Source organism: Danio aesculapii, chromosome 8 (genome assembly GCF_903798145.1).
Source record: "Danio aesculapii chromosome 8, fDanAes4.1, whole genome shotgun sequence".
Classification (NCBI taxonomy): domain Eukaryota; kingdom Metazoa; phylum Chordata; class Actinopteri; order Cypriniformes; family Danionidae; genus Danio; species Danio aesculapii.
In genome coordinates this window covers 39,692,550-39,716,414 of record NC_079442.1, presented here as the reverse complement: position 1 = coordinate 39,716,414, position 23,865 = coordinate 39,692,550, and the positions used below count along the sequence as shown (strand labels likewise).

The 23,865-nt window shown below is 33.3% G+C and overlaps 1 protein-coding gene across 1 annotated transcript; it reads left to right on the top strand.

The window, feature by feature from the left end:
* Nucleotides 1–2,707: 2,707 nt before the first annotated feature.
* On the top strand, nt 2,708–23,834 carry lonrf1l (LON peptidase N-terminal domain and ring finger 1, like). The gene is made up of 12 exons (XM_056463954.1): nt 2,708–3,442; nt 5,327–5,442; nt 7,750–7,872; nt 11,173–11,373; nt 13,262–13,487; nt 13,683–13,791; nt 15,464–15,578; nt 16,173–16,294; nt 17,663–17,821; nt 17,938–18,100; nt 19,863–20,015; nt 22,406–23,834. Exons 1-12 carry the CDS (start codon nt 2,833–2,835, stop codon nt 22,562–22,564), a joined length of 2,256 nt encoding a protein of 751 aa, XP_056319929.1. The 5' UTR covers nt 2,708–2,832; the 3' UTR covers nt 22,565–23,834.
* Nucleotides 23,835–23,865: the final 31 nt, after the last annotated feature.

The following is a 23,865-nucleotide window of genomic DNA, read 5'->3' as shown; positions in this document are numbered from 1 at the left end:
CGCATGTGTCGCAAGGCACTGACGTCATTTCCGCACTACAGAATATGTAGTCCCCCCAAAAGTTTTGGGATCGTGATATAAGTGTCCTTGCCATAGGTCCTTGCATAAGATTCAGAGAATGAAACCAAATAGAAATTTGTACAAAAATATTTTTTAACTCACATGCAAATGTTTTAGCCTATGTCATAATTGACCCTGTATTATGTATGCAACCTTTCAACATTTTTGCATTTTTTCACAACAGAATATTGCTTAGTGATATATTGCACATATTTTTGTTCGTGCACCCCTCCCCTCTCTTATTTTATTTAACATTCACTCTGTTTTAAGATGAACCATTTAGTAAACAAAAGTACATTTTAAAATGTAAAGCTTTTTTAATAATCAACTTATGAGAAACTGAAAGATTCAAAGGATGTTAAAGGTTCTGTATGGAACCATTAATAACAAAAAGAGTCTGTATTTTATAAGCATTCATTTGCTTTATTTAATTCTCTTACTTTTTCCCCTTTTGAGTTTACGTGATTTCTCAGTTTTCCCCAGAGATTATCTTCTCTATTTCTATCTATCTATCTATCTATCTATCTATCTATCTATCTATCTATCTATCTATCTATCTATCTATCTATCTATCTATCTATCTATCTATCTATCTATCTATCTATCTATCTGTCTTTCTGTCTATCTATCCTTTTATATATATCTATCTATCTATCTATCTATATATATATATATATATATATATATATATATATATATATATATATATATATATATATATATATATATATATATATATAGACACACACACACACACCGGCTACTTTATTAGGTACCCCTTAATTTTACTGGGTTGGACCCCTTTTGCCTTCAATACTGCCTTAATCTTTCGTGGCACAGATTCAACAAGGTACTGGAAATATTGAAATATTCCTCAGTTGCAGCAGATTTGTCAGCTGTACATCCATGATGCGAATCTCCCGCTCCACCACATACCAAAGGTGCTCTATTGGATTGAGATATGGTGGCTGGAAGTAGCCATCAGAAGATGGGTACACTGTGGTCATAAAGGGATAGACATGGTCACCAACAATACTCGGGTAGGCTGTAGCATTGACACAATGCTCAATTGGTACTAATGGGCCCAAAGTGTGCCAAGAAATAATCCCCCACACCACTACACCACCACCACCAGCCTGAATCTTCTATTGTTTAATTTAGGTGAGCCTGTGTAAATCGTAGCCTCATTAGCTGACAGGAGTGGCACACGGTGTGGTCTTCTGCTGCTGTAGCCCATCCACATCAAGGTTAGACGTGTTGTGTGTTCAGAGATGCTCTTCTGCATACCTCAGTTGTAACGAGTGGTTATTTGAGTAACTGTTGCCTTTCTATCAGCTGGAACCAGTCTGGCCATTCTCTTCTGACCTCTGGCATCAACAAGGCATTTGCATCAACAGAACTGCCACTCACTGGATATTTTCTCTTTTTCAGACCATTCTCTGTAAACCCTAGACACGGTTGTGTGTGAAAATCCCAGTAGATCAGCAGTTTCTGAAATACTCAGACCAGCCCGTCTGGCACCAAAAACCATGCCACATTCAAAGTCACTTAAATCACCTTTCTTCTGATGCTCGATTTGAACTGCAGCAGATCGTCTTGACCATGTGTACATGCCTAAATGCATTGAGTTGCTGCCATATATATATATATATATATATATATATATATATATATATATATATATATATATATATATATATATATATATATATATATAATTTTTTTTTTTTTTTTTTGAGTCAAGCAGTCAAATTATTTAAGTTTAAATACATTTCATGTAAATATATATTTTAAAGATGTTATTCCTGTGCTTCAAACTTGAATTATCTGCATCATTATTGCAGTCTTAAGTGTAATCTTTCTAACTACAGCACTTTTAGTCAACACTGATATAACATTTTTCAAAAGAATAAATACATTCATAATGTTACAAAAGATTTTACTTCAAATAATTTCAATCCTGAAATCACGAAGTCACAGCAGAGCAGCAAATCAGACTGATTCTTCAAGGTCATATGACACTGCAAGCATCACACTTTGTGCTTAATTAAATAAAGCGGTGATCACTCAAGAACAATTTCCCAACCCTGAATTACGCATATCTATTGGCTATTGATGCTTTGCAATAGGGAAATGTTATCGGACTTATCTCTTGTGCAATATGGAATTACGTATGTGTGTGTTGACCTATATATTACATGACTACCGACATTCCGACAGACTTAACACTGTTGAGTAACAGACCCAGACATTCAACCTATATGCCAGGCCCCTAGACAATACACACAAACACATTTAGTTAACACAGGAAATTATTGATCTCCTTTCTCATAACAAATACACATCAGTGAAACACAAGCAAAACAAATCCTGATGTTATATCACATGCTATTAGATGTCCGGTCAGTTTAAATGTTTTTTTTCCACCAAAACGCCCAGCATAAAAGTAAATAACACATGATAGTCTGATGACACACTGACTTCTCTGGATTTATATTCATGCATTCTTTCAAATCAGCCCTTTTTTTCTCGCTATAGTCCCGAATGCACGTTACAAAACTCCGAGCTTCATGTTTTGTAATGCGCCTCGGCTGCCAATGGACGCGCTCGCTCACGGTCACGTGAGTGTATTTTTACGTAACTCGCGGACAAAACGCCAGTATGTTGAGGAGCGCGAGTCACTACGTTCTTCTACACTGTTAACCGTAAGAATGCTTTGACATTTTTATTATTTATTATATATTGCCAGTTCAGTGGGCGTCGCTCGCAAACATGTCGTTGCGGAGACTAGACCAAGAGTACGCTTTGGAGGAGAGAGGACGTTTTTTTATACCATCCGAAACTGAAGGCGACTGGGACGTGGACGAGCATGTCGATCACCGTCAACTTGTTTTGTTCAAAGCTGAAGCTTTAGCTTCGGAAAACCGTCTCAAAGAGGCTGTCGATATGTTTGCCATGGCTCTCAGATACGGTCCTGTCAGGCCGGAGCAGCTGAGCAGTTTGGTCGGATGCGTCCTGCGCAACTTCAAGAAGAAATCAGAGGAGTCGTCAGCGAGAAGTGAGCCAAACTGGACACAGGACTGTGAATTAGACTGCCCTGGTTGCCACTGTTTCATAGCCGAGCCCGTGACGGTGACCTGTGGACACACGTATTGTAGAAGATGTTTACAGCATAGCACATTTTCTCAATGCAAAGTGTGCGGCCAGGACATTAGGAGGAGGCCAGGTGAACCCCGGCTGAATGTGATATTGTGTGGACTTTTAGATAAGTGGTTCCCAGAAGACGTCAAAAGAACTAAATATTTAGGGGAAGCTGAAAGCCTGTTGAAGAGTAAACAGTACGACAAGGCTATTGCACTAACGAGTCGGTTATTAGACTATGGTAAGTTCCCATCGTCCTGTTTTATTGGTGTTATTATTATCGTAAAATATATGCATCTATCTATCTGTATATCTATCTATCTGGAAACACGGCAAGGTTACTGGGTCACGTTTTTATTAATTTATTAATAGGAGGTTTAAGGAGTTCCACTGACCAACATTTGGATGGGCAGCTGTAGCTTACATATTAGCCCCGCCCCCGCGGTCATGTAACAGGAGAGTGGCTGCATTACAAAACGTGTTCGCATGGCGCATGCGCACTCGCCGCGCGTTGTGTAAGGCAGGTCGTGACACTGAGTGTTTTGTAATCTTAAGCAAAGTGAGTTTTATAATAACAAGTAGAACAGTACGTTATAGCCATAATGTTCTAGTGTTTATTCACGAGACAGATGCGTGAGGGTTGTCATGCCCTGTTGGTTGAATAGTAACCTAAATACTAAAATGCCTTTGGTAAACAACAGCTGGAAAAGGCTGCAATGTCAAAACTGGGATGAATTGTTAGTTGTATTTAATGTTTTTATCAGTTTTACAATTTAATAAGTGTATATATGGGTTTTTATGCTAATATACAAGTTTATCAACAAACGTGATAGATGTGCACATTTTATATCCCCAAATGCAAAAGCAGCTGGAACTGACAAGACTGCCGGATGACAATATATATGTGTAATATGCATGTATGTGTATAATGTATATTCATTTTTATTAATTTATTTTGTCCTATTTAGACCCTAAATACCCACATATAACCATGACACTTCAAGTTCAGTATGTTATGTTATGCAAAACCTTGAACTTTCTATTCCAAGTGTCTGAATGATGACAGATTCCTTTATTTACGTTATATACAGGATTACATTTGATCTTTGTCCTTTTTATGGACTGAATTTATATCACTTTGCCCACATCAATGGGGAAATGAATTATTATTATTTAAATGCATTGTTAATTCATAAAAATCATCCTTTTAGGTGACCGGCAAGAAAACATTGAGTTGCATAACAGATATATAATGTTACCGTGTGTAGTTAAAAATTTGAAAGACTTTATTTAGATATCACACTGTGTTCTGGGCACATGTCTTGATAAAAGTGTGTGTGTTCCAGATAAGTAACATCACTGAGCAAATCACAGAGACAGCGTAATCATGGTGCAGCAGTCTCATCTTCACTGCTGTGTCCTCGTTTGCCCTGCTGGAGAATAAAACGAGGCAGCCCTGCAGTGTCACTCAGTTCATGTTCCCTTGTGGCATGTCGGTTCACAAATATCTCTCGTTGATCTTCTGATCTTACACATTATAAAATCTGGGGGATCACGAGTATGAAAATTAATGACACAACGCCTGTCAGACTGTAGAGGCAAAACACTCCAGGCGGTTAGGGTAAAAAAAAGTCAACTACTAAGGGTTATTACCGTTTTTTTTTTTCTTTGATTACATTAAGATTACCAAACTCATTTTGCATTGCAGTAGTGTCAAAAGTTAATTATTTTAAATGATCATAAGGAATTAATTTGTTAAACATGTGCTAACTTTCATACTTTTCTATCACAAGAATCTGAACATTGGATGAAGTCAGGCTGAAAATTATTTTTATTATTATTATTTTTTGACATATTATAGTCAAAAGTTTTTAAAAAAGGGATTTAGGGAGTCTTTATCTATCTATCTATCTATCTATCTATCTATCTATCTATCTGTCTGTCTGTCTGTCTGTCTGTCTGTCTGTCTGTCGATCTATCTATCTATCTATACAAATCTCCATATTGACCGGTGCATGAAACGCAGTGTTTCAACCTGCAGTGTCTTGTTTAAAATCAACAGTAGTTAAAGTTTGGAGTTTTGTCATGGTTTCTCAGTCTCTCTGGATCTTTCTGTTTCTCTCAGGCTCCAGTAATGTGTGGGTGCAGATCTGCCATGCCGAGGCTCACAGAGGACTGAATCAGCACAGTCAAGCTTTGGAAATCTGGGAGTCTTGCCTGACAGCTTCCCCGTTCCCAGAGGTATGTCTATGAGTTTTCCCAACACAAGCCACCACAGATGTCTTCTTCACGCTACATCAGTGTGCATTTGTTAATGTTACAGTAGGTAGACTGTTGCTTTAAAAACAGGTGGAATAGACAATGTTTGAGTGTCAGTTTTTAATCATTACTTAAGAAGGATAAAAGGTTTAACTTAATGTGTGAGGCTCACTTTTTTACTCAAGTGGAAACCTACATTTTATTTAAATTTGTTTGTTTTATTTTGAAGAATAAAAAGATCTGTGCTCATTTAGTCACCACCAAAAAGGGCTTATTTTATTTATTTATGAAAGATCCACCAAATAAGACATGTGCAAGAGTGCAAAATGCTTTTGTGTGTGTTTTTTGGGACTAAATTAATCTTTTTTATTTTTTATTTTTATTTTTTTTTCCTCTTCGCATTTTGATATTTATTTAGATCTACACACCAGAAATTGACAGTTGTTTTGTTTGTTTTTTTGGACTGGTGTGTGACTCTTTTACCTTTTTAATCTCTGATTTAGTTTTATTCAACCATAATTAAAAACGCAAACATTATTTTTATGTGTAAGTTTATTTAATTTAATAGCAGATGTAACCTTTTTTTTGAATATTGATTTTTTTTGGAGTTTTTGCATTTACAATTTAAAGCAGTAAAATTTCCCTCCCCTACCATGGCATTGAAATAAAAAAAAACATAAAAATAAATATATATCCTTCCAGACTTTCTGAGTTAACAGTGAGAAAATGGAGTGTACCATATTTGTTTATATGTTATCATTTAGCATGAGAGGCTTGGCAACATCTAAAAGAAGGAACACACAAGAGGAGCGTCTTAATACAAAAAGCAAAACAAATAAACAGATCATATCATCTTGAATCACAAAACCTTCCAGATATATCAATTTAGTGAATACATTATGTCATATTCAATAGTCAATATGTAATATGTTAGAAATAAAAAAATAAAGAAAGAAATTTATTCTAAAGGCCAAGGAGTTCTTCACAGTATTTAATAAAGGGGGGTCATTTGTCTAGAAACTTGCATTTACACAGAATTAACCTAAAGCATTTTTTATATTTAGGACCCAGCTTTGTATTCGAGACTTAGTTTATATATTTGTGTTCAACACTTTTATTCGTTTTATTTTAGCAATCATTTCATTTTGATGTTAAAATTACGACAAAAAAAAAATGTGTCAGTTGCAATTTATACTGCTATAATGATACTATAACATCTATACTCCTTTGCAGGAAAATAATGGCATTAAACGCAAAGTAGGGATGCACGATATTGGAAAAACTTGACATTGCGATATTTTATTTTGCTGCGATTTATATTATGATAGGAATATAAATTCACCAGATAGCTCTATTTGGAAAAAATTCATTCATTTAGACTGATTTGAGATTATTCTGGAAGATTATCTGGGTTATTATTGGGAAGATAGAAATGTCTCACAGTATTCAGGTACAAAAACTGAATAATTAAATGTAAAATAACACTGTATTGTCTTTGTTATATAAATCATTCAATAAATGCATCTTTATGAGTTACAAACAATAACATTTCATGTGCCTGAATACTTTAAACTCTCGTGCCTGAATGCTTAAACAGTCATAGGCCTTAAAAACACACACACACACATATATGGTTAAACTCTTCAGTGAATCCAAAAATCTGAACTGTGGCTCCTGGTAAACGATAATCCCTAGATATAAACTCAACATTGCACTTCATGTGATGTGACTATTGCTGATCTGCACATTGCGATATCGATGCTGAAATGATACATTGTGCAGCCCTAATGCCAAGCATTGCCGTCTTGTTTACAATGTTTAACTCATTTAACTAATGCTTCCATGACTATCACCAGTTATTGCATTTCACTAAAGCCTCATATACCCACTTTACCCTTTATTTTACAAATAAATTCTGTGCCAAAAGATTTTTTAATGAGCTGCTCTTAATGTTAATTTTAAATGAGAATTTCAGCACCACCTCATCTGAGCACTGTCTGTTAAATTAGCTCTCATTTCTTCTATTGTTGTGTGGATTTCAAAAAACCCTGTCAGGGAATGTAGTTTAACACATGAGTAAGGCATACAGGATGTTTCCAAATAAGATCAGCAGATACAGACAGGTTGAGAGATGTGGGTCATTCAAGTGTGTATTAATGCTGTTGCGTCTCACAGCGTCTCGCTCTGTTATTAGCCTTCAGACCATTGACTAGACTCTCAGTCAGATTAACCCAAAAACATCTGCGTGACTGGACGCTAAGCTCTCTCCGCTCTGCCTCTCTCCTGCAGGGTTATTTCCAGAAAGCAAAAATTCTCCAAGAAATGGGTCATGTAGATGAATCCCTGCAAGTCTTCCTTCAGTGTTTGGCATTAGACGAAAACTTCCACGAGGCCAAACGAGAGGTGGAACTGGTGAGATGGAATTCTTTGTTTATCTGTAAATGGAGGGATATTAAAGTCTGCGCTTTGGTATAGCAGCCTGTATTTTTGTGTCAGTACTAAAGTGATAATTTAAGAGACAAACATCTTCAGGTGACTGATAAAATTAAATTAGGTCATCATTTAAAAAGTATAATCAAGCAAACCCCACATTAAATTATATTAAATTAAAACTATGTTGTTATATAAATGTTTAATTTATATTTTATGTTAAAGTAGGTCAAATAAAATGCTAATTATTTTATTTTAAACAAGGGCACCATTTAAAAAAAACAACAACGCAATCTCCACATAAATGAATATACTTTATTATTTTATTTAATTTTAATTTATTTTTATTCCATTTGAAAAAAGAAGGAAGCAACCTGCACACCAATTATTATACTTATTATTTCATTTTAATAAAATTTATTTTTATGACATTAAAATATATAATTTTACTGTAATAATACTGAATATTATATTATAATTTTATTTAATTTATTTTTCACTATTAAAAATAAATGAATGAATAAATAAGCAAACACCACTTTAATAAATATACTAATTAGTTAATTTATTTAATTTATTTTAAATGATTTTAAATTTTTAAAAAATTTATTAAATGAATATAAAATAAAAAAATTAAATAAACAAACTACACATAAATTGATAATACTGAATATTATATATTATATTATATTTTTATTTAATTTATTTGAAACGAGGACACTGTTAAAAATAAATAAATAAATAAGCAAACTCCACACGAATTAATATACTAATTATTAAAATTTATTATATTTTTATTACATTTATTTAAAATGATTTTAACATTTAAATTGAATATTAAATAAAAAAATGTAATAAAAAATATAAAATAAAAAAAGTAAGCAAACTACACATGAATGAATAATACCTAATACTATATTATATTATATTTTATTATTTATTTCATTTTCTTTTTGGCTTAATCCCTTTATTAATCCGGGGTCACCACAACGGAATGAACCGCCAATTTATCCAGCATATGTTTTGCGCAGCGGATGCCCTTCCGGCTGCAACCCATCACTGGGAAACACCCACACACTCTTACTCTCACACATACACTACGGACAATTTAGCTTATTCAATTCACCTATAGGGCATTTCAAACTAGGTCGCCAGTTTAAAGCGCATCCCATTTGATTTAATAATTCTAATATTTTTATTATATTATTTAGTTTTTTTTTTTTATGGAAGTTACAGAAAAGCTAACAGCATCTTAAAGTTGTATAACATGTTTTGCTGATTTGTTGTGGTTAACATCAACATGCTGGTTTGTCAGCTAACAGTTGCCCTGCATTTAGTTTATTCAGGACTATATCAAGCCAATTGTTGGCACAGTAGGTTTGGTCTCACGATAGAGTTGATTTCTAGGTCAGAGGTCAGCACAGTGGAGACTGACTCGTTCTGTGCTCAAGAAACACTTCTAGTTATTTGTGTCCTGAAAGGTTAAGCTATTGTAATGTGCTGTGGCCAAACTGATGTTTCATATCAGTACTGGACCTTGATTCAATTATACAAGGTAATTATTACTGGTGAAGCCTTGTGACTTTCTGTTCAACCACACCGCTAGTGCTGTGAGCGTTGCATAGTCTGTGTATCTTTAAGAGTGTGTGAGAATGTGTGTTTACAGAGGGCTTAAAACACTCTTATGTAATTAGGTGCTTTTTTTTCTTTGGCCTACTTTAGTACTGCGAATGGTTGTAAAGGACAAATCATAATCTCTGAATGACGTTTTCAAGGATTGCTTGTAATTCCTGCAGTCTATTTTCGTGAATATTTTTCTATTGAACAGAATGCAACAGGAAAAGTTCTGTGCTGTATATAGTGTTGTTCAAAAGCTTTGCGGTTTGAAATAAACCTCTTATAGTCTTTGTGTTTTCTTAATAAAAACAAAATACATTAATAATGTGAGACATTATTAAACCTTTTTAAAATAACTAAATGAAATGTTTTCCAATGCAGTTTAGTGCTGCACGATATAAAAAAAATCTGATATTGTGAAATTTTAGTTTTCTGCAATAAATATTGCGATTATGTACAGAGTTTCACAAGACCGTATTCTAATCTAACAGTATTCAAGTACAGAAACTGATCAATCACAATCCTAAAAAAATACTTTTCGTATTTTGCATCATTTTGTTTCTAGTGAAAATATCTTAATATTTCACCTTCAGAAGAAATAAGTTAAAATTAGGAGTTTTGCATTAAAACAAGCTAAATTATGTGCCAGTGGGGTAAGTAAAATAATCTTTTTTCGCTTTGAAATGTAAATATTTGGACTATAAAAAAATGCAAAAATTAAGAAAAACTTTTTTTGTTGCATAAATCATATAAATTTCATCTAAATAATGAAATACAGTTCAAAACAACTCCAAACATCAGCTTTTTTTTTGTCCCCAAATGTTTAAACTCTCTTTAAATGCTCAGTCACAGGGTTGTTGCTAGATCGGATACGGTTGCGGCCGGAAGTCAATGAGAATTATTTATATTAATTATTAAATTTCTTATTAATTGTATTTTATTAACGTCTACCCCCACTCCAACCCAACTGTCACAAGTAACATAAAAACAGTAGCTGTACAGAGTATTATTTATGCTATCTATTAAATTACCCAATAAATACTACTACTAAATACCCCAACCCTAAACCCAACTGTCACAGTAACGTAAAAACAGTAATTAAACCAAGTACTGTTTATGCTATCTATTAAATTACCCAATAAATTGTATTTTTTAACACCTACCCCCACCCCAACCCTAAACCCAACCGTCACAGTACTATTAATTATTGTTATTCAGTGTCATAAAAAATGCTGCTATATTGATGTGCATATCACACTTCCGGCCGGCCGCGTATATTAATAAGTAAAAATGTTGTTGTTTTTTTTTTGTTGTGCATACCACACCTAAATTTGACCATGTCGTAGAAACGTTTATATTTCTAGACAAGTTTTAGACAGCACAATAGAAATGTTTTAACTTTTGGAATGCAGTAGTTGGTGGAATAAACATTGATCTTTAAAACATTGTGTTATCCTGACCTCAATGTCTAAAACAAAATGTTCGAAATAGTAATATTTTTATTTAAAGTTTGCAAGAAATTTTGTCAAATATTAACGTTTACTCAAATACACATACTTAAATAGTTTCTAATTTATTTAGTTGCTTAATTAATTATAGTGTTCTCCTTTTATTCCACATTGTTTTCTAAAAGCATTTGTTTCCCTTTTCTCTTCTCCTCTTAAGATCTTGCATGACCTGTTGGCTCCAGCCAGTGACAATGTTAAGGTTGGTTTGAGAGAGACGGCCCACAACACTTGCTCTCACTTGCGCAGTAAAACCCTGGTGCCCGAAAACCAGGATCAGAACCAGCAAATCCAGATGCAAAACCAGCACCAGTCTGACATGTGGACAACATCTGCACAGCTGCTCCCTAGAACAGCAGAGGTACAGCAGTCACTCCTGCAGCAGCATTTACCACTACTTTACAGTTTTGTTTATGTCTTTATTCAGAAGCTTTTTACTGAGGGATATGTTTGTACGTAATTTGCCTGAGTATATACAGCAATTTAATTCTGCAAATGTTGGCTTGTAGTAGTTGTAGTTTTTAGTATTTTCAAAATTATTGGTTTGATAAACAGAAAGTCCCCTAATTCCCTCTGTAAAAACCTATAATTTAGTTTAGTTTAAAACTTCATTAATCCATTACATATAACAAGATTTACACACTTAACATAATAAACGCCAACACTAAACATTTAGTACACAAACAAAAAACTGGAATAAAAAAATAATAATAATAAATTAAACGATTAATTGAGAATTTTTTTTGTTTGTTTTGTGCTAGAAATGTATGGAATATAGAGCATGTTTAATTTGCATATTTGCCATAACCGTTTCGGAAACTTGTAATACCAAAAGTTTTGAAATGAAGTGAAATTTGTACACTGCATTACCTTTCTTTATTTTACTTAAAGTTTTCATCTTAAAGTTTTCAAAATAATGGATTGATAAAAATAAATTCCCAAAATTCCCTCTGTAAAAACCTTTAATTAAACAATTATTCAAGAATTAAAAAAAATGTTTTGTGCTAGAAATGTATGAAATATCGAGCATGTTTAATTTGCATATTTATAATTCGGAAACAAAAATGTTTGAAATTTGCCCACTGATTTCTTTTCACTTAGAGTTTTAGTCTTGTTTCTCGTCTAAACATGTAAAAATTCAAAAATGAAGGAGCATTTTCTGGACAATTAAAAAAATATAGTTTTCTTTTCAGAAATACGTCAAAATTAAGTGAGTTTTTCCTGAAAACAAAGCTAAATAATCTGCCATTGCTGCTAGTAAAATAATCTTACTTCAAACACAAAACAAGATTATTTTACTTCCCCCACTAGCAGATTATTTTGCTTGTTTTAAGGAAAAACTTTGTTTTTTAAAACAAAACAATATTTTTCTACTTGCCTAAAAATCTTATTCAGTTTTTAAGACTTTTTAGACATTTTGACTTGAAACAAGACTAAAGTCTAAGTAAGAAAATGCGTTTTTGCAGTGTAGAAATAAATCAACTGGGGAAGTATGGTGATGACTATTAGTAGGCCTGCACAAAATACAGTTTGAGCATTGATATCGTAATGTGTGCATCCACAGTAATCACATTGCAGGATATGTTATGTTGAATTGGAATTATAGTTGTACAAAAACCACAAGTAAAAAAGCAGTAAATTTGTGGAGACACAAATCAGAATTGAACCACAATACGGTGAAAGTTTATCATCTGCATGTGTTTTAGGGCCCGTGTCTATGTGAGCATTTTGAGAGAGTTTAAAGCATTTTAGTTTTGCATATAGAAGTTTTTAAAAGATAAGTTTTATTGAATAAATGATATGATGAAGACTATGCAGTGTTATTTTACATTTTCAATATTCTAACTTCTGTTACTCTCTTCAGAAAACCATAAAGCATGGTTTATTTCACTGTGATATTTTGTATTTTTTTATGACTACAGTTTGTTTATATTATGTATTTATAATAAATTACATAAAAATAAATTTATATTTCACTACCCTACAATATCATCCCAATCTAAAGTAATGACTTGGCATATAGAGCCGTTTAAGTCATCTGGTAAAATTGTATTTATATCGCAATGTATATATCACATAAAGAAAAAAAAAATTACAATGTCAAATTTTTCCAATATTGTTCAGCCCCAACTATTAGTACACTTTTTAAACTTTATTCATATATGTGTCACCTAAAGAAATAAATCTGTGGTTCGCTGCAACACTGGCTGCTCCTAATACTCCAATGCCTCTCTTTTTCATGTGTGCAGAAAGCAGGTCGGTCTGAAAGTCTGGAGCGTTCCAGCCTCAGCAGAGCTCACTCTCTGCGCATTCATGGGATTGGAGGAGTCGTGGAGGAGGGGCTTAAGAGAGTTAGCTCCGCCCCTCAGCTGGGTGACCCAGATAAAGGCGCACTGTTGAAGAGAAAGCTCTCTGTGTCTGAAGCAGGGCCCGGCATCGCGCACAGCCACAGCACTAAATATAAAAAACAGCTAGGTAAGTTGTGCCGCCTGACTAGTGCATGATGCCAACACTTGGTGTGCAAAAGCCATGCAAATGCTGTGTTAAAACACACCGGTGGTTTCTCAGTGACCCCAAACCAAACTATACAGGACTTTCTTTTACATTTCCATATGTGAAGTGAGTCGGAAATGAATAAAATCAAATAAATCTTCACTGTTTCTCCTTCAGTGACCGCTAGCGCTGCTACTCCTGTGGTCATGGAGGAAGCCAAGTCCCATCAAACTCTGCCAAAAAACCTGCTGGACCCGAACGATTTTGAGTGCTCTCTCTGCATGAGGTGAGGAAAAAGTGGTTCTCAAGTCAATCTGACTGTCAAGTTCAGTGAATTCAAGGATTCAAGGGCAGATAATCAGCAAACTTATGCTTTTATACAGTGTGTACTGTATAATGAATAACACAATTCAAGATGTGTAGTTTTATTTTAAGAAGCGTGAGAATGTGTTATAATCACTTAATGTCATATTAAATGCATTAGATTTCATTCAATTTCCTTTGGCTTAGTCCCTTTATTAATTTGGGGTTGCCACAGCGGAATGAACCCCCAACCCCCAAGCATATGTTTTACATAGCCGATGCCCTTCCAGCTGCAACCCAGTAATGTGAAACATCAATACACACTCATTCACACTCATACACTACGGCCAATTTAGCGTATTCAATTCACCTATAGCGCATGTCTCTGGACTTTGGGGGAAACCGGAGCACCCTGAGGAAATCTACACGAACACGGGGAGAACATGCAGACTCCACACAGAAATGCCAACTGACGCAGCCGGGACTTAAACCAGCGACCTTCTTGCTGTGAGGCGACAGTGCTACTAACCACTGAGCCTCTGTGTTGCCCCTGAGTTAGATTTATTACATTTAATTAAATAAAATAAGTGTGTATAAACATTTCTTTTAGTTATTTTTAGTTTTTAAAATAAATGAACATTTATTGCATATTTTTGTAACATATTCTTATTAGATTTCTTGGTTTTTCATTCATTCATTCATTTTCTTTTCGACTAAATCCCTTTATTAATCTGGGGTCGCCACAGCGGAATAAGCCGCCAACTTATCCAGCAGGTTTTCCAGCCGCAACTTATCTCTGGGAAAATTCCTTGGTTCTTGTTATTTATAATATATTTAAATTATTGATAATTATAATAGTTAGAAGAATTTTAAATAAAAAATTTATAATACAGTTATATATATATATTTGAGTTATTTATATATAGTTATATATACATTTGAATCCTAAAGTTCAACAGGAAGTTAGTAACTGAATTCACTGAAGTTACTGCAGAAAGATGTTACTTTGCAGTAATATACTGTTGTTGTTTTTTTGTATCTTATGATATCTTAATATAATTTTTTTTAATTAAATGTGTTTAATAGTATATACATTTTTAATTGATAGAAAAACCATGTTATCAATATATTTTTAATTTTGGATAAATTTGATTAAACTTATTAAGTCTTTTTTATTTGCTAGTATTTCAATATAATTAAAATATAATAAATATAAATATAATATTTTACAAAGGTAAAATATAATTTTTAGTTAAATTTTAAACAGAATTCTTAATTATTTTAAACTTATTTTGTTTCGTTTATAATACTTTCACTTGATTTTATATATTGATTTCACATAACATGACAACTTAAATTTTAAATGAGAAATGTGGACACTAGCAAAATAGTTTCTGCTTTGCCATTGAAATTGGTAATAAAAATAATGTACATTTCACTGTTACTTGTATCAAACACTGCTAATTTACTACTTTATGAAATGTAAGCTGAACAGAGCTTTAGCTTAAATGACTTAAAGTAAATGAGGTAAAAACTACCAGAGACTGACAGCTTTTCTGATGTCTCTGTGAAAATGCATGTTCTTATACCTCACTGAAATAGAAAGTGCGAGTTGTTATTTAATATAGCCCAACATGATCTCTTCTCTTTTCTAGATTATTTTATCAGCCCGTCACGACACCCTGTGGTCACACGTTCTGCAAAAACTGTCTGGAGCGCTGTCTGGACCATAATCCCCAGTGCCCTCTGTGCAAAGAAAGCCTGAAAGAGGTTTGTATCCCATTCATACACTGCAAGTGTATGAATTTGCATTGCAAGCTACATTTAACTAATTAATCTTATTAATGAAGTAATTATAATTGCATTAATGTGTTAAGTAGCAAATTAGTTCCTATCATGAGATTATTATGAGTTATTTCACACAGAATTATCCTCAATTTGTTTATATTTAGTGGTTTATATGTAGGGATAAAAATATTGTTTTTATTTTAAAATGTTTTTTATTTTATAATAATTATGTATTTATTAATATTATTTGATAAATTATTTAATATTTTTCTGAAAATTTGATATTTGTTTTATGTAACATTTAAATATTTAAGTAAATTAAAAGCATTTATTAATTGCTTAAAATTGTTCATAAATTATTATATTTTAAGTCGAATCATATAAGTATTGTATAACATTTAGGTGTTCATTTGCATTTTTAGTTCAGAGTTCATACATGCTTATCATTAAATACATTGTACTTTTTTTGTCATTTGTGTCTATGTTCTTTTTAAATACAATTTTTATTATAGTTCATGTTTCTTATCTATAATCTTTCTCCTTTTCTCTCGATCTTCTTCATTTTTGTTCTTGCAGTATCTTGCCTTTAGAAAGTACACAGTCACACAAGTGCTGGACAACATCATTAAGCAGCATCTTTCCAAAGAGCATTCAGAAAGAGTGAAACTGCATGCAGAAGAAACTAAAGAGCTCTCAGAGTAAGTTAGCACAACTGCTTTGTTCATGGCCATCTGATCCAATCAAATTCATAGTTTGAGCATTTTGTCCTGAAGTGTTACATAGGATCAATCTGCTTTTGCACTAATTTCAGACTTAAAGTACTATACATTTATTGTGCATAATAAATTAGATCATGATCCAAATCAACAAAAAACATAATGAAATGAGATTCATCACTTCATTATATCATCAAAAAATTGATTTTTAAAATGTAAATGAGAAATTTGTATTGCATTGATCATTGAATGGAATTTCTAAGAACGTGTAATCTAATGTTCTTAGAATTTATCACTCAAAAACAGTTCAAACAACATAAAAGTTTTGCAAACAGAACGCATGCATTTTATAACTATAAAAAAAAAACAGGCAGTGTTTCATTCTCTAGCCATTCAATCAGATTAAAAGATTTGAGCATTTTGTTTTGAAGTTTTACATGATATGAATCTGCTTTTGCACTGATTCCAGATTAATGCGAATCAAAAGATTATGTCTGGATCCAGATAAACAGAGTAAATAATGACTGAACAATTATATTTAAATGTGGATGAGAACTTTTTTTTTATGCATAGATTATCGTATGTCATTTATAAGAATGTATAATATTAAAATGATCAGTAATTACATTTCTACTTAGAATTTATCACTCAAAATTTATTACTCAAAAACAGTACAAACAACATTAAAAATAACACATTTTTGTGAACAAAACACTTACATTTTATTTGAATGAACATGCATCACTATAAAAAGAAAAAACGGGTAGTGTTTCATTCTAGCCATCAGATCAGATTAACAGTTCTGAGCATTTTGTTTTGAAGCGTTGAATCTGCTTTTGCACTGATACCAGACTAGACATTCCTTTCTAATGCATTATCTTTTGATTCGTATCCAACAAGATCTAAATAAACGGAGAACACAAAATCAAATCAACTAGCTTTTATTTCATCCCTTTACAATCATATTGGTATCGTTATCATAATGTAAAACGGCTCCATTACATTTGTTTACTTCAAAAACAAATCTGCAGAACTCTTAATATTTAATCTGCATTTAGTCAATTAGCATACACTTTTGTCCAAATCGACTTACAATTGAGGAGGTATTTAGCGGTTCAACAAGAGGCAATACACACAAGAAGTACTAATTATACGAAGCAACCTTTAGTGCTCAGAGAGTTTAGTGTTAATTGAGGAATGATGGTGGAATGTTGTATTTATTTATTTTTTTTATTTAACTCATTTATTATATTAGAGAGCGAGAAGAGTTTCTACCGGTGGTTTGTCAAACTCACCTACAATAGTAACTACCCGCCCTCAATCTCTTCTCTGTTATTGTTCTTTCCCTAGTTTAACGAAGAATGTGCCCATCTTTGTTTGCACCATGGCCTACCCGACTGTGCCTTGTCCGCTCCATGTGTTTGAGCCACGATATCGTCTCATGATCCGCCGCTGCATGGAAACGGGGACGCGTCAGTTCGGCATGTGCATCAGTGACCCCCAGAAAGGGTATGTTTGTGCTCATGATGTGCTCAAATTTTATTTATTTATATATATATATTATTGATTTATTTTTTGGGGGTTTGTGAGTCTGTTTGCTGATTATTTCATTATTACGTGTCCAGGTTTGTGGATTACGGGTGCATGCTTCAGATCCGCAGTGTGCATTTCCTGCCAGATGGACGCTCCGTTGTGGACACAATCGGAGGAAAGAGGTTTCACGTCCTCTCGCGCGGAATGAGAGACGGATACTGTATCGCCAACATTAAGTATCTGGAAGATACAAAGGTACACACTTCTCCTGGATGTTTAGATGACTGTAATTTAGACCAACACAGGAAGCTGATAGCCAACTTCATTGAATTTTATTTTATTAAAATTGTTTAAATGTATTAAAAGTTAACACAACAGATCTTTTAAGTGTAAAAAATATATATTTTTTGGCATTCAAAGAAATACTACTATTCAGATTTACTAAAGACACCCACTAAAAAAAGTCTTTAGTTCTCATTATACAAGGGGGCGTATTCTGACAGTCGTGACCGAATGTCATGTGCGGTGGAAAGGCGGCTTAATGATTTTACAGGGTGTCCTCTTAAAATGCCTTAAATATCAAAAACTAAAATTTAGGCCTTCAAGTCTAAATTCACTGAAATATGGTGTTGTGTGTCTTAAATACTTCAAAACAGGCTACAACCAACAATCCATCTTAAAAAATAAAATAAATAAATAAATAATATTGATTAACTCTATTTGCAGATATGGTTTAATTATCTTCCTTAAGTCCTTACAATAATATTTGTTTCAAAGTTTTCCATGTGTTTATGGATAAAAGTATGTTGTGAATAATTATACGCATTGTAAAATTGTAATATATATATATATATATATATATATATATATATATATATATATATATATATATATATATATACAATGTTCAGCATAATTGAGTACACCCCATTTTGAAAATTAATATTTTTATCTATTTCTCAGTGAAAATAGGAAGTGTATTTTGGTGCATTTAAAAAAAAAAACAGATTTATTAAACAGATATATTTATTAAAATAATATTTTAGTCACCAAACGTGTTTAGAAATTGAAAGATACAATACAAAAAAAAATTTGAAAAAAAATTACAACCCACAAAAATAGATTTTTTTAGTTGATTGATAATTTAGTTGAAATTTTTTGCTTCTCTTGATTTTATATTTTTCTATAACATATAAATTTGGTTTTACTAGTTTGTGAACAGTTATCATAAGTTATTTTGTTAGATAAGCTCCAGATTTGGCTTCAGTACTGACTAATCTAATATATATGCACAAATACAATATTGCATAGCTTCCTATTACAAATATGAATTTAAAAGATTTGTGAGGGGTGTACTTATATATGCTGAGCGCTGTAGCTAGTAGTTTTAAGGCAACTTTAATGAAAGGTGATGGTCCACTTCAAATGTTGACTAGTGGAAATGTATACACTGTTTTGACACATTATTTGTAGTATGCAGCTAAGAAATAAGTTAATTTAAATTTTAATGAGGCAAGTAAAAAATGTACCACTGGCTATAACAAAAAATCCTTAGCGTTTTGCCATGTAAATGTCTAAAATTTCGTTCATAATGGTCTTAAATCTGACTTGGTGAAACCTGCAGAAACCCTGTTTAAATGTGACCATATTTTAACCACTTTATTACTACATTTACTCTCCTTTTTATTCAGTAAATAAATGTGTGATCTGTGATTCAGTCCTAAGTGTGTTAGAAGCAGGAAAAAGCTAAATCTATTTGGCTGAAGTTTTTGTTTCACACTGGTATAACTTTTAATTCCTGCTGCTCTTGGTAGATTTTCATATTCATTATGTAAATAATTTCACTAATTTACACCGTTTATTAAAGCGGTCTCGTTCAAGTATCTTGTTTGGAACCCATATCTTATTTTCTAGTGTTTACTCTTACTTAAATTTAAATGAATCTTGAATTACAGACACAGTGTTGTTATTAAAGGGAAAAAAAAGAGAATTAAGAGATGATATTTGTGCATTGCAGGTAAACGATGAGGAAGATTTGAAGAAGCTGCAGGTGTTGCACGATCAGGTGTACGATCAGGCCCGTAAATGGTTCCAGAACCTGGAGAACCGTTTCCGCAACCAGATCCTGCAGCACTTTGGGCCGATGCCTGAGAGAGAAGTAGACATCCAGGTATATATATATCCTGCTCATTGAAAACAAATCCAGCTCTCTCCAAAAAAAGTCTTTACCCTACAATAACCTGAGCATGAGGAAATGGGTCAAAGTGGATTCAGGGTTGCGTTTACATAAGTGCAGTTGCATCATAAGTGTGTCACAGAGAGCGGAAGTGAATTTGGCAGCTCTCACAAACACTCTGTCTGGTAAACATATTAGGGCATTGTCCAGAGAAGAGATGACATTCTCTGAATGATAACAGAGAAGGATATGCTTGTGTAAGCTCCAAGAGCAAAACCCTTCCCTAATACTGGATTTCAATAGCCTGAACTGTGATTTCAGAGAGCCAATGAGATTTGTACTGATGTTTCCTTAGCTTTTATTTAGCTAGTTTTTCTTGATATTAAAGAGGTCATGTCACGAGTAATCACACTTTTCTTAGTGTTTTGAGATTTAAAACAAAGCTTTATGTAGCTCAGAAGTTTCTCTTGAGTTATAAAAGCTGTAAAACAGTTGTAAAACGTCACCTCAGTGATGTAAGAAGTTAGATCTGCTTAGTCATATAGTGAGGTAAAAAGGATAAACCAGGAATTTGCCTGTTCTGTTTAGTTAATTTTATAGCATAAAACAATTGTATGAGTTTAAAAACATTTAACAAAAATATAAGTGAATTAAAAAAATTACAACTAATCTAAATGGAAGTATTTTTGACTCCCTGTAGCACCGTACAGTAAGGTTCTGTCTGTTAATATTAGTGTACTGTATTAGTTAACATGAACAAACTGTGTAAACTATTCTGAAGCATTAAATAAACAGTTCATCCTAAAGCCAAAAATAGTCAAACATTACTCAAATTAAAAGCTGTATCTGTTAGTTTTAATCCTCACATCCAACAATTGTGTATGCATTACAGTAATATTATATTTATCATTTCAAGTAAGTTAGCAGAGATGAATAAATACTGTAACAGCAGTTCTCTATTTGGTCATTTAAGCGTTAATAACTAATGAAAATTAAAAACAATTTAAAAATGAGAAATAAATAATGTACAATTCATACTATCGTAATATATACATGACAGTAAAATATAATATAATATACATAACAGTAAAACCAATAGTGGAAAAGATCTCTTAATAAAAAAACTAAAATTTATAAAAAATGACATCTACATTTATTCTTCTTCTTCATGTGGTTTTTCTTCTGTTGAACACAAAAGAAGATATTTTGAAGAATGATGGTTGCTGTATATTGCTGTATTGCTGGTTGCCATAGGCTGCATTGGTTTAATAAGTTCAATTGTTCTCTGATATTTACATAGTAGGTTTATGGAATCGGTGAGTTCAGACAAATTTCCAGAAACGGTTTTATAAGCTCATTTATTACTCCATAAAATAGCCCTAGAATCAGAATGTCCATGATTGACCATATTTGGTTCGTGTCGTGAATATTAATGAGCACACACACATGATTTACATTGAACACAGACAAATAGAAACCCAATCAGAGTAAAGGTAACCTATTTTGCTGAGCAGATCTGTTGTGGATAAAGGCTAAATTATAATTAAACTTGACAAAAGAGAGTGATAGAGATGTATCACATTGTATTTTGAACAATAGAGTCAAAGAAAACAGCCAGGAATTAATATCAACCTCTGCATGAACAGACGACATTTGAGCTAAGTGATTGACATGATTCAGCAGTCTACATGTGCTTGTTGAAATATACGCTTTAAATTTCACAATAAACATAATAAATTAACAAAATGATAGTCACTAAACATAACTTATGCCTCTTCGGAGTGAAGATGAATAAATGTATAATCTGTACATCCTGCATTTTGCGTTCTGAGGGCAGTTTAAACATGTCTTGTGTTGTAGTAACGCACAGTAAACAGTTTGGGGCTCGCGTTTTCAAAATAAAAGTCCCACATACATAATAAGTGAAATATACGCTTAAAAATAACTAAGGGAGGAAAATGAACACTGTTGTCTCACTAGAAAAAGTTTAGCTTATCAAATGCAGCCTGAAGCGTGCATATTAATAATTTCAGAGATTTTTTATGATCTCAGACCTGCATATGAGTTCTCGTATAAGCTGCTCCTCAGGTCTGGATGAATGACCTAAAGTAGCCATACATGCAAATGAGGAGGGCATGACCCATGAGTCTCGTCACAGTTTGTGTTGTCCTCTGATTGGACCATTGTCCACCGGGGTTTTACACTCATGGAATTTACACGAGAACGAGAGAAACCGTGGTTTCTGAGGCTCACAGTAAGCCCAGTTTCATATACTGATCTATCCCAGATTTTCATTATAGCGCACCTTTAAAAACTTTCGTTAAGAGTGAAAAATCGCTAAATCTAAATCCTTTTCTTTCTTTTTTCTTTCTTTGTTTTTCCAGGCCACTCCCAACGGTCCAGCGTGCTGTTGGTGGCTGCTGGCTGTTCTTCCCGTGGATCCGCGATACCAGCTCTCTGTCCTCTCCATGACCACACTAAAAGAGCGACTAGTCAAGATCCAGCACATCCTCACGTACCTGCAGAACCTGCCCAGCAAATAGAGCTTCCACACAGACGACACACCAGCTCATGCTAGCCAAGACGAGACAAAAAGAACTAGCAGAAACTCCACCCGAAAGACCAGCACACATGTAACTCATGCAGAGAAACGGAAGGAAGAAAGGAAAGTGTTTGTCATTTGATTCTTCATGCAGACCTCATTTTTGAACACTCAGTCCTCTAGTATTTATTGTCTGTTCTCATTTTATTCTTTTTTTAAATGACCTACGTTTCCGTCTGATGCCCGTAGCCTCCATACAGTGCTTTGAGGGCACAAATGTTGTCGGAGAGCATTCCTCATTTATATATATATATATGTGTGTGTGTGTGTGTGTGTTTGGAAGACAAAGAACAAGATACTTTAAAGGTGGATTTTTAGACATCAAGACTGAAGACAAACCATTTCGAGTATGTTTTCTTCTAACAAGAGCTTTCCAGCAGTCGGCTGAGCTTCTGTTTTGACCAGTCAATCACGCACAAGAGGTCGTATTTTTTTTAAGACGCACTTGCATTCGTTTGTGTTACTTTTGCAGTAATGGACACTAATGAAACATGCAAGGCCATGGTGTTTAACACAGATTTATGTGTGCCGAGGGAATGAATTGCTTCCAGAACTCTTAGTAGTTAGACATGTCATTCATTTTTGCAGTGGGTAAACTACCCGTCACCATGTTGCAAGTGTCTCTTTTTAGTTACACGCTGCACTCTGATGCATGCATAGGTCATTTCGAGACATCGATGTAATTTTTATAACAGTAAAAACAACATTGCTAAGGGAAACTTGCAATATTTTGACTGACGTAGACTATCAGTGACTGCGACCGGCACCACACTGAGAGAAGACGCAGGAAGCATTCTGCAATTTTGATAGTGATGAATGCTAATGCTAACCCGTGTGGTGCTTGCTGTGTGCAAACTAACTAACTTTTGCCTTATAACGGCTTGTTGCATTCTGCTCCTATAGTATAATGCATCGGCTTGTTTTTGTTTCGTTTTTTTCATTCCTGCTGCCGGAGGAATAATTCTGTGGTTTAATTAATGTCATTCGCCTCTCGGCCAAAATCCTTTCAGTGTGTAAAAAAAAAAAGTTAAATCATGGCTTTGTTGTATGTAAATCGTTTTGTTTTGAAAGTAATTTTTTACAGCTCTGCTTAAATATTTAAGTTGTCAATTTTGAAATAAAATGCACATCTTTTTCATTAAATCAGTGTTTAATTTATTATTATTTTATTATACAATAATTTTATAAACTGTGTGTCCTATTTAGGTTTCTTTTTGTTTGAATTTTTAGACATGTGCTCAG

Coding starts and splice junctions, on each gene's coding strand:
- lonrf1l (XM_056463954.1), top strand. CDS start 2,833: ATGTCGTTGCGGAGACTAGACCAAGAGTACGCTTTGGAGGAGAGAGGA. Junction 7,873..11,172: donor CCAAACGAGAGGTGGAACTG/GTGAGATGGAAT, acceptor TCTCCTCTTAAG/ATCTTGCATGACCTGTTGGC. Junction 13,488..13,682: donor TAAATATAAAAAACAGCTAG/GTAAGTTGTGCC, acceptor TTTCTCCTTCAG/TGACCGCTAGCGCTGCTACT.